The sequence below is a fragment of the Monosiga brevicollis genome, genomic scaffold, assembly GCF_000002865.3.
Source record: "Monosiga brevicollis MX1 MONBRscaffold_37 genomic scaffold, whole genome shotgun sequence".
NCBI lineage: Eukaryota > Choanoflagellata > Craspedida > Salpingoecidae > Monosiga > Monosiga brevicollis.
This window is the reverse complement of record NW_001865074.1, coordinates 340025-349490: the sequence shown is the minus strand read 5'-3', so window position 1 is coordinate 349490 and position 9466 is coordinate 340025. Positions and strand designations below refer to the sequence as shown.

Genomic DNA, 9466 nt, shown 5'->3' with positions numbered 1-9466 from the left:
AGAGAGAGAGAGAGAGAGAGAGAGAGAGAGAGAGAGAGAGAGGAAGAGAGAGGAAGAGTGAGAGGGAGGAAGAGAGGATGTGGTTAGTTGCTCTGCTCTGTTGCAAATCAAGACAGAGTGCGCTGATCGACCATCCTTCTGCCACCGAGCGTAGAGATCGACATTGTAATCACTCGTCCCTTGGTGCTTGCGGCTCGTTGGGAGGAGCTCTATGACGAGGTCAAGGCCATGCGAAAGGTCAGTAGCATCGTGCATCCTCATCATGGACCAAAGACATCTGTGTTCTGGATGGTGACAACTCTTGCTGGCCCTTCCGTTGCGTGCCGTGTCCTCACGCTGGTGCCGATGTTCAGGCTTGCGGTGATGCCCACCTCAAGACCATCCTGGCCACGGGTGAACTCGGCAGTCTCACAATGTGTACCGTGCCAGTCTGATTTGTATGATGGCGGGCGCTGATGTGATCAAGGTTTGTCACTTGAGAACTTGGCCCCATATGCTCTTTCTTAGCTCACGATGGCCCCGGCACGCGCTCAATCTCTCGACACCGGGCTGTAGACTTCAACGGGCAAAGAAGGCGTTAATGCAACCTTCCCCGTGGCCATCACCATGCTGCGTGCCATCCGCGACTACCATCAACGCACGGGCTACAAGGTGGGCTTCAAGCCTGCAGGTGGCATCCGTGCTGCCAAGGACGCTCTGTCTTGGTTGGCCATCATGAAGGAGGAGCTCGGTATGTCGCTTGCTTGGTGTGCACCCCGACAAGAACAGGACTGGTACATACGATACATGCAAGGCTCATGGCGGATGGAATGGCTCATGCCCACACTATCATCGCAATGCACGCAGGTGACGAGTGGACTCGTCCCGATCTTTTCCGTTTGGGAGCTTCGTCCCTCCTGACGGACATTGAGCGCCAGCTCTTCCACTGTGCCTACAAGCGCTATGCTGCTGCTCACCAGCTGGCCATGTCCTAAGCCCGTCCCAACTCATGTGCTTGCCCCCCTCCTGTTTCAAGCTGACAGCTCACAATAGTCGCGGCTTGTTTGTTCTCATTGGTCGAGCTGTTGTTGCCCCTGATATCAAGACTTGAACGCATCCGCGCCCCATGTGTTTGGTGTTGGGTCTGCCCCGTTTTCCAAATCTAAAGCCAAGCTCCCTTCTGCCCGCGATGCGATCATGTTCATCGGGAAAAAGCTGACAATTTGTGTTTGATGATTGTCAGCATCACACGACATCCACGAGTCCACGTTGTCAGATTTTTGTGTTTGTGTGCAAAAGGTTACCTGTTCACAACGCGTGTTGGGGCCACATCTATAAACCACGAGGTTTGAACTTGACTGGTACTTTTTTTTCTCTCTCTGAACCACGCACAATGGCGAAGGGAAAGGTTGCTGCCAAGCCCGTCAAGGGCGGCAAGGCCACCAAGGCCGCTGCCCCCAAGAAGGCCGTGTCGCTCTTCGAGCGCCGTCCCCGCAACTTTGCCATCGGTACGTTTTCACTCTGATTGGCGCCTCGTCTCCTTCTTAGCGCGCTGCATCGTCGCGCATGGGTTGATTGCCTGCCACCGACTCAATGACCTTGGTAATGCTGATTCTCCAACTCAGGCGGTGACATCCAGCCCGACCGCAACCTTGGTCGCTTCGTCAAGTGGCCCAAGTACATCCGCCTGCAGCGCCAAAAGCAGGTTCTGCAGCGCCGTCTTAAGGTGCCTCCTTCCATCAACCAGTTCTCCAAGGCTCTGGACAAGAACACCGCTGCCCAGCTGTTCAAGACCCTGAACAAGATGCGCCCTGAGGACAAGAAGCAGAAGAAGGAGCGTCTGCAGAAGGCTGCCGCTGACAAGGCGACCTCTGATGCCGCCACCGCTGGTGACAAGCCTGTTGTCGTCAAGTTTGGTCTGAACCACATCACCGCCCTCATTGAGAGCAAGAAGGCCAAGCTCGTCGTCATTGCTCACGACGTTGACCCCATTGAGGTGAATACCTGCTCCCCCGTGCGCTCGCTTGTCCACCACCACCACGTGTTACCTTCCATGTGGACTATTGGCCCGAGCGACCGTTTGCGGTCTTGTTCGTTGCCATGTGTGGGCTAGAGCGACGCGTGGCTATTGTTATATGCCTCTCCTGCACCCAATCGAAATGCCCGCCGGGCTTTCGAAGGAGCAGCGTCGCTCGATGACCTTAAAGTGTGTGGCTCGGCTTGGCCTCTCAGTCAGCGTTGGGTTGAAGGCGTAGCAGTCAAAAGTCCTGTGGTAGCCATTGGCCACTCAGTTCGCGAGATTGCTCAACGCCCTTCAACCTTGGCTTGTCTCGTTCTCTGCATCGTTTGTAAACTTGGCTGTGTGTCGAGTTTACAATGATGCTCGAGAGCAATGCGAGCCCGTTGACTGTAGAGAGCCCCGAGATTTAGAGCTTTTATTCTCTGCGAGAGATAAAATGCTTGATGACCCACCAGCCCATGCTTGGACTCATTCGTTTCGTCGCTTCCGCTTCCGGCTTTGTGCGTCCCCCTACACCATTACAGCTCGTCGTGTGGCTTCCCGCCCTCTGCCGCAAGATGGATATCCCCTACTGCATTGTCAAGGTTTGTCTTTGCATGCTCTTTCTTTCGTTCATCGCATTATTTTTTTGGTGATTGAGCGTCTTCTCACCTGCATGGATTGGGTTTGTTTTTTTTTGTTCAGGGCAAGGCTCGTCTCGGAGCTGTTGTGCACAAGAAGACCGCCACTTGCCTTGCTGTGACTGATGTCCCCAAGTCTGAGTCGGCCTCTTTCGCCAAGATCGTCGAGGCTGTGCGTGCCAACTACAACGCCAAGTTCGACGAGACTCGCCGTACCTGGGGCGGTGGCCTCGTTGGCGAGAAGACCAAGATCAAGGTTGAGCGTGCCGAGAAGGCCCGCCAACGTGAGCTTGCTGCTCGTGGCCTGTAAATGCCTATGCTATCAATTGCATGACATTTTCTCTCCCTCGTGTATGATGATAAAATCTCTTTCTTTGGCACAGAGATCCAAGTGCTTTTGTGTGTTTTCAAGTATTCACTGCTGATCGTTGGGGAGGTTTGGCTGCTGTGCTAGCTTGATCTTGAACCAAAAATCAAAAGCAGTGTGGGGCAGGTTGTCCGAAACAACGGTGTCAAGTGAATTCGGGCTTAGAACTGAGGCAACCATTCGATTCTGTCGAAGAGAGCACGGTCAGTATACGAGAGGCGTGGCACAGTGGGCCAGCGTCATGACAGTACGAGCATCACACGCTTAGATGGGAATGCTGCCGTTCATGGCGTTTTGAAGGTGGGTGCGTGAGATGATCTCGCGCTGGATCTGGCCAGTGCCCTCGTAAATGTTGAAGATGGCTGCATCGCGAACGAGCTTCTCGACAGGCATGCTTCGCGAGTAGCCGTTGCCGCCAAAGATTTGGACAGCGTCTAGGAAAAACAAAAAAACAAAAAAACAAAAAAAAAAAAAAAAAAAAAAAAAAAAAAAAAAAAAGGGAGTCAGGCATACGCCACCAGCACAGACGCGTGCGAAAATGTGCAGCGAAAAAGCGTCCATCGACAAAGAGCATTTGAAGAAAGAAAAGTTTGACGGGCCAACAGTCACGTACCACGAGCGCAGCGAATGGCATTGTCGGCAGCAAAAGCTTTGGCTTGCGAGGCATAGAAGGTCGGGGGGCGGCCTTGGTCGAGCTCCCAAGCACCGCGCAGCGTGAGCCAACGGGCGGCCTGCGTGTTGATTTCCATGTCGGCCAGCATGTGGGCCACGGCCTGGTGCTTGGCGATGGGGACGCCAAATGTCTTGCGCTCGAGCGAGTACTTGGTGGCCTCGTCCAGGGCGCGCTGAGCCAAACCGACGGCGCCGGCACCCTAGTGTGGCAGCAAGATCAGAAATCGCCTGCAAGACGGGAAGGGGGGGCGCGGGGGCAAGGCCGTCTTGCGATGAATGCACACGTACCACTTCGGGGCGAGTAATGTCGAAAGCCTTCATGGCCAAAAGGAAGCCCTTGCCAACTTCACCCAGAACGTTCTCCTTGGGGACGACCACGTCTTCAAAAGTAACGGCACGGGTATCCGATGCCCTGCCATTGCATTTTAGAGGACGAATTCAGTCATGCACGAGCGCTCAAATGGGCCACATCCAGTGAAACAGAGTTAGCCAGCTCGCTGGCCGTGGGACGAACCGTTGGCCCATGTTGTCTTCCTTGCGGCCCAGGGTGATGCCGGGGGTGTCACCATCGACGATAAAGCCGGTAAAGGCCTTGCTGGCCTTGGCATCCTTGTCGGTGCGTGCGAGGACGAAGAACCAGTTGGCATGGCCAGCACCGGTGATCCACATCTTGTTGCCGTTGATGACCCAGTCATCACCCTTCTGGACGGCCGAGGTTTGAACGCCATTGACGTCCGAGCCACATCCAGGTTCGGTGACGCAGTAGGCTGCGATGAGAGGCTCCTCGGTCATGCGACCCAGGTATTTCTTCTTCTGCTCGGTGTTGGCGCCCACCAACAGAGGGCTCTCCGCCAGCGTGGGCCCGCCGATCGCGGTTGAAATGCCGCTGCAACCGTATGCCAGGTTCTCAGCTAAGAGCAATCATAGAGAAGCACATGCAGAGGGGTGAGCCCGTGTTTCATTTTTTAACGCGCAAGACACTTGGGTTGTCAGATTTGCTCGTGCCACCGACATACCAATGATGCAGCAGTCGACGCCGCCCAGGCCAAGACCACCAAACTCTTCGGGAATGTGGACGTTCATCAAGCCAAGGCCACTGCGCAGGCATGTCACGCATCAGGGTCAGTCAATTGGCGGGTGGGTGATTGGGCCATTTTTTCATCTGCCTTTCCATGCGGGCGGAGGGCATGGCGGTCATTCACGTACTGGGCCTCACGGATAATGTCCCAAGGAAACTCGCCCGTCTCATCGTGATGAGCCGCAACAGGGGCAATCTTCTCCACAGCAAAGCGCTTGGAAAGCTCATCGAGAGCCTTTTGATCATCGGTCATGGCAAAGCTCAGGTGGCGCGCCACGGGGGCGGCCGTGCGAGCACGCGCCGCGATCGTGCGGAGAGACAGCTGCAGGAGTCGCCATCATCGTCATCATGCAACAAGGGCGCGACTGTGAGCAAAGGCCTACATTGCAAAACGTGCACTCGAATCAAGACGCAAGCCAAGGCACGTCATCGGCAACCCGTACCATGATGATGGGGTTGGCAAATGGTTCAACTCAAAGAACGCGGTTCGGTTCTACACATTCACACAAGAGTCACCGCAACGTTGAAACAGTGAGAAGGCATGTGCCAGCACGGGAGAGAGGAGCTCTGCATCACGCAAAACACGCTTGCCATCGCCACAGCTGTGACACTTCTTCGCGCCATCTCCAGCCATGGTGTGAGGCCCAGGTTGCACCCATGACCTGGGCCTCACACGCACAGCCAACGCCGCCGCCCAGCCGTAGTTGAGAGATCACACGACTCACCCTCGCCAGTCCAGTGAGCTTCAGTGAGCCAGAAAGGAAAAACTAAGAGAGAGAGAGAGAGAGAGAAAGAGAGAGTTAGAGAGAGAGAGAGAGAGAGAGAGATTTAGAGAGAGAGAGATTTAGAGAGAGAGAGATTTAGAGAGAGAGAGATTTAGAGAGAGATTTAGAGAGAGAGAGATTTAGAGAGAGAGAGATTTAGAGAGAGAGAGAGATTTAGAGAGAGAGAGATTTAGAGAGAGAGAGATTTAGAGAGAGAGAGATTTAGAGAGAGAGAGAGATTTAGAGAGAGAGAGATTTAGAGAGAGAGAGATTTAGAGAGAGAGAGAGAGAGAGAGAGAGAGAGATTTAGAGAGAGAGAGATTTAGAGAGAGATTTAGAGAGAGAGAGAGAGCTTTACGTCGAGTGTTCGGGCTGCAATAAAACAAATAGCTTTTGTTGATGTATTTCACACCTTCAAAGTCCCAGTGTAGAACAGCTGTTCGCACCATCAGCAACCACCACCGGTACCAGACACACAAACGACAAGATTTTTTTCTCTCTCTCTCTCTCATCTCGCAGAACGCGCCGTTCGGGGGGTTCAGGTACGGGGTTCGGGCCGGGGTGACTCGGTCCTTTGCTGCAGGGGAAAGAGGAGAGATGGGGCAGCTCGAAAGATTTGCCAGGGTTCCAGACATTGACCAGGCTCACGGGGCTGATGGATTTGGTGCGTGGACCATGTCCCCCCGCCTTTTAGAACCAGTCTTCTTTTTTCGCCTGTCTTAGTCTCGTTTTGAAGCGCGTTCATTGTCGTGGCACCAACAAGCACCATGGCGGCCAAGGATATTCCCGAGGCCACCTTCATTGAGGATATCGATGCTTTCATGGTCACTCAAAATGGGGCTAGCCCAGATGCCATCATGCAAGACTTTGCCACGTTGAACCAGAAATACAGTATGATTGAGAGCCAGATTGCTGGCCGTCGTGCAGCGTAAGTTGTGCCCGACACATTTCACTCAGGACGTAGACGAGAATTCATTTCACAATACTACCAAGCCCGACATTCCGCTGCCTTGGGGCGCCTCTGGGCTTTGACCTCGCTTGCTTTCTTCTTTTTGTACCTCTTAAATGACGACCTTTCAGTTTCTCTTGTCTCAAAGGGTCTATTCTTGTTTCCTCTTTCTGCGTAGCCACATGAAGCGCCTGCCGGAGATGAAAAAGACCTTCGAGGCCGTCAAGATGCTGCAGAAGCAACGCGTACGTTTCAAGATCTTGGCCATCGTTCTGGTGGATTTTTAAATTTTTTATTTTATTTCATTTCAATCTCGGATGCGCCAGTGGTTCCGGCGGGATGGTGTCTGCAACGTCGAGCTCACTCTTGGTGCAATTGCGCAGGACGAAGAGGCCAAGCGTGAAACCATCTTTCCTCTGGCCGAGGGCGTTTTGGCGCGTGCCACCGTACCACCCAGTGGCACCGTTATGCTCTGGCTGGGCGCTCAAGTGATGCTCGAGTATGAGATCGACGAGGCCCATGACCTCCTAAAGGCCCAAGTGGAGGGCCTTGAGTCTTCGATCGCCACCGCTGCAGACACCCTCGACTTTCTCAAGAACCAAATTACCACCGTTCAGGTGGGTTCAAAGTCTGCCTCTGTTCACCGCATGCAGTCTGCCCTATTTTCCTCACCACGCCCCACTTCGTTTGTTACAGGTGAATCTCGCCCGGTTATATAACTGGCAAGTCATCAAGAACCGAGAAAAGAAGGCCAGCGCTGCTACCGCTTCAGATGACGCATAAGGCGGCTTCAGCCTCCACGGCACTCTTTTCAGAAGAAAATACGAGCCCCGCAAACATAGTCTTTAACAAACACAAAGGCCTTTCTCAGGGTCATTTGCTGCAACAAGCCCCAGTTTCGCTTGCACTCCTTCCATCTCGTGGCCTTGCATGCCCAGGTCTGGATCGGTTGCAAGTGACACACGTGCTAAGGTATACGCTTCCTCTTGACAAGCTGCACTGAGTCTGCACCCCATACAAAAGCAAAAGAATTGATCACGATGCATGTTTCCATATGACACTTTTTGGTCATCTTCTGCCAGCCCCATGGCAGTGGGAGGCGACCTCGTATCGATTCTACTGTGCAGTCCCGACCAGTGGAGCCTAAGTACCACACTCGTTGAGCGAGGGGAGTAAGGGAGGGTCTTGAGATGCCTTCGCTGTCGAAACAAAAGGGCCAAGGCAAGAGCCGCATTTTAACGAATCGATTTCTTGCAAATTGCCACTACTGGGATCGGCCAAGCGTACAAGAAAACAAGCAAGGCACAAAAAGTACAAACACAAGTCAACCATGCGCAAATGCAATGGAAGGACGTTCCTAAACTGCTTTCTATATGCAAATTGATCTCAAATCAAGCACTACAAGTCCCAGCTGAAGGCACTGTGACAAATGAGCAAATAAATCATTGCAATCGTGACTGAAACCAACATCATGGGGAAGCCTACTCGACAGAAACGATTAAAGCTAATGGTGATGCCCTCCTGCAGATGGAGCGAGACATGACATGGGGGATGAGTATCAAGCAGGGCAAGGCAAACTCTGGCAGAGAGAGGGAGAGCAAAGAAAACCAAAAGAAAAAAAAAAAAAAAAAGCAAAAAAAAAAAAAGGTAAAGGAGGATCTCTCACTTGTTCTGCCATGCCGGCGCAGACGACGTTTGCAGAGGCACCAATGAGGGTCCCGTTTCCGCCCAGACAGGCACCAAAGGCAAGGGCCCAAACAAGAGGCCGAAGGGGTAGATCGACTGATTCATCAGCAACAATGCTCTTAATGACGGGAATCATTGCCGTTGTAAATGGAATGTTGTCAATGAAGCTTGAGGCGAGGGCCGAGATCCACAAAATGATAATAATGGCCAAGCTGAGCCGGGAATCCTCAGGCATCTGCCAAATCACACCAATGATAGCCATGAGTGTTGTACAGCAAGCCGAGCCTTGCTTGCACCGAGCACTCTTCGGCAGTTGCCTTTCCATTTGGCCCCCACGCCGTCTGCCAAGCCTCTTAGATTGCAGTTGCTCAGCAAGAGGTACGAGGCTTACGTCTTTGATGAGAGCAGCTGTTTGGTCACCAATCCAGGTGATGAGACCCAGTTCGGAGAGAGCCTGACGGCGGGCGACCAGGCGTGTGTTTTTGTGAGTGAGGCAAGTGCGAATGATAATTTGAATGAGACATGAAACGCGCTCTGATCCACACAGCAGGGCTCACCTCCATTAAGATGAAGAGGGCTGCAAAAAACAGCAACGTGCCCCACTCAATGCGCTCCAAGAGCTGGTCAAAATCGTGCAAGTCTGTCAGCAATAACAGCGACAAAGCGCCTAAAGGCCAAATGGTCACATGGATGACGGCGAGACAAGTGTGAATTTCATTTCGATGAGGTGAGCGAGGACAGCTTGAAGTATGATGGGCGTACCCAGAACGGCGATCCAGCCCAGGTCCAGGTGAATACTTGGCACAGAGTGAACGAAGAACATGATGATGACGACAGAGAGGACAACTGAGCAGTCCCACAGTAGCTCCTTGTTCTTGATGCGCGAATGAATCTCCAAGTCATGTACTTTGTCACCCCAGGTTTGCGTACTGCAAGTCAAGAGTGCAAGTCAAGAGTGCAAATGGTTTAAGGGCCCGTGACACACTGTAGGCCGCGGCATTGGCAGAAGCAACCATCTGGAAAGCATTGATGGGCAGACCATGGTTCAAGTCACGTACGAGGCATTCTGTGTCGCTTCAATCAAGTCTTGCAGCTGTTTGATCTTGGCGTCGAGAGTTTTGATCACCACGTCAACTTCCTCCGAAGCTGAATGAAGGGAGGCCTTTGTGCGTTCCCAAATTTTGACCTCGCGCTTCAGTTCCGCCACCTGTGGGCTGTCTGGATTGTCCAACTTCTCGTTGCGATAGAGAAACCGTAACATGGGGAAGCTGACGGCCACGACAAAGATGATGCCCAGAAACATGTGACCCTGTAATAAACAAAGAAAGCCC

The 9466-nt window shown here is 52.9% G+C and overlaps 5 protein-coding genes across 5 annotated transcripts in view; 3 read left to right on the top strand and 2 right to left on the bottom strand.

Moving 5' to 3' along the window:
* The window catches only part of MONBRDRAFT_39053 (uncharacterized protein), a 2156-nt gene extending 1000 nt beyond the window's left edge, over positions 1 to 1156 (top strand). The window contains exons 4-6 of the mRNA XM_001750169.1: positions 155 to 237; positions 556 to 730; positions 847 to 1156. Coding sequence (XP_001750221.1) covers positions 155 to 237; positions 556 to 730; positions 847 to 974 — 386 coding nt within the window. The 3' untranslated portion in view covers positions 975 to 1156. The remainder of the gene's footprint in view (positions 1 to 154; positions 238 to 555; positions 731 to 846) is intronic.
* A 208-nt stretch (positions 1157 to 1364) lies between these two features.
* MONBRDRAFT_39052 (uncharacterized protein) lies at positions 1365 to 2962 on the top strand. Its single transcript, XM_001750168.1, has 4 exons — positions 1365 to 1487; positions 1605 to 1975; positions 2524 to 2583; positions 2684 to 2962. Exons 1-4 carry the CDS (start codon positions 1373 to 1375, stop codon positions 2927 to 2929), a joined length of 792 nt encoding a protein of 263 aa, XP_001750220.1. The 5' UTR covers positions 1365 to 1372; the 3' UTR covers positions 2930 to 2962.
* Positions 2963 to 3250: 288 nt separating this feature from the next.
* On the bottom strand, positions 3251 to 4989 carry MONBRDRAFT_29714 (uncharacterized protein; the record flags this gene model as incomplete). The annotated part of the gene is made up of 6 exons (XM_001750126.1): positions 3251 to 3420; positions 3600 to 3858; positions 3947 to 4070; positions 4173 to 4569; positions 4675 to 4754; positions 4865 to 4989. The coding sequence occupies 6 exons, from the start codon at positions 4987 to 4989 to the stop codon at positions 3251 to 3253; spliced, it is 1155 nt and encodes a 384-aa protein (XP_001750178.1).
* A 1278-nt stretch (positions 4990 to 6267) lies between these two features.
* On the top strand, positions 6268 to 7232 carry MONBRDRAFT_29713 (uncharacterized protein; the record flags this gene model as incomplete). Its single annotated transcript, XM_001750167.1, has 4 exons — positions 6268 to 6428; positions 6628 to 6694; positions 6776 to 7066; positions 7146 to 7232. The coding sequence occupies 4 exons, from the start codon at positions 6268 to 6270 to the stop codon at positions 7230 to 7232; spliced, it is 606 nt and encodes a 201-aa protein (XP_001750219.1).
* A 615-nt stretch (positions 7233 to 7847) lies between these two features.
* Positions 7848 to 9466, bottom strand: part of MONBRDRAFT_29712 (uncharacterized protein) — a gene marked incomplete at both ends in the record, with an annotated part of 10555 nt that continues 8936 nt past the window's right edge. The window contains 6 exons of the mRNA XM_001750125.1: positions 7848 to 7970; positions 8116 to 8370; positions 8527 to 8589; positions 8693 to 8802; positions 8898 to 9064; positions 9194 to 9281. Of these exons, the coding sequence (XP_001750177.1) occupies positions 7848 to 7970; positions 8116 to 8370; positions 8527 to 8589; positions 8693 to 8802; positions 8898 to 9064; positions 9194 to 9281 (806 nt within the window). The remainder of the gene's footprint in view (positions 7971 to 8115; positions 8371 to 8526; positions 8590 to 8692; positions 8803 to 8897; positions 9065 to 9193; positions 9282 to 9466) is intronic.

Excerpts from the sequence above, each read along its gene's own strand:
- MONBRDRAFT_39052 (XM_001750168.1), top strand. The coding sequence starts at position 1,373 with ATGGCGAAGGGAAAGGTTGCTGCCAAGCCCGTCAAGGGCGGCAAGGCC. Across the intron at positions 1,976-2,523 it reads ACGACGTTGACCCCATTGAG|CTCGTCGTGTGGCTTCCCGC; the intron begins GTGAATACCTGC and ends ACACCATTACAG. Across the intron at positions 2,584-2,683 it reads TCCCCTACTGCATTGTCAAG|GGCAAGGCTCGTCTCGGAGC; the intron begins GTTTGTCTTTGC and ends TTTTTTGTTCAG.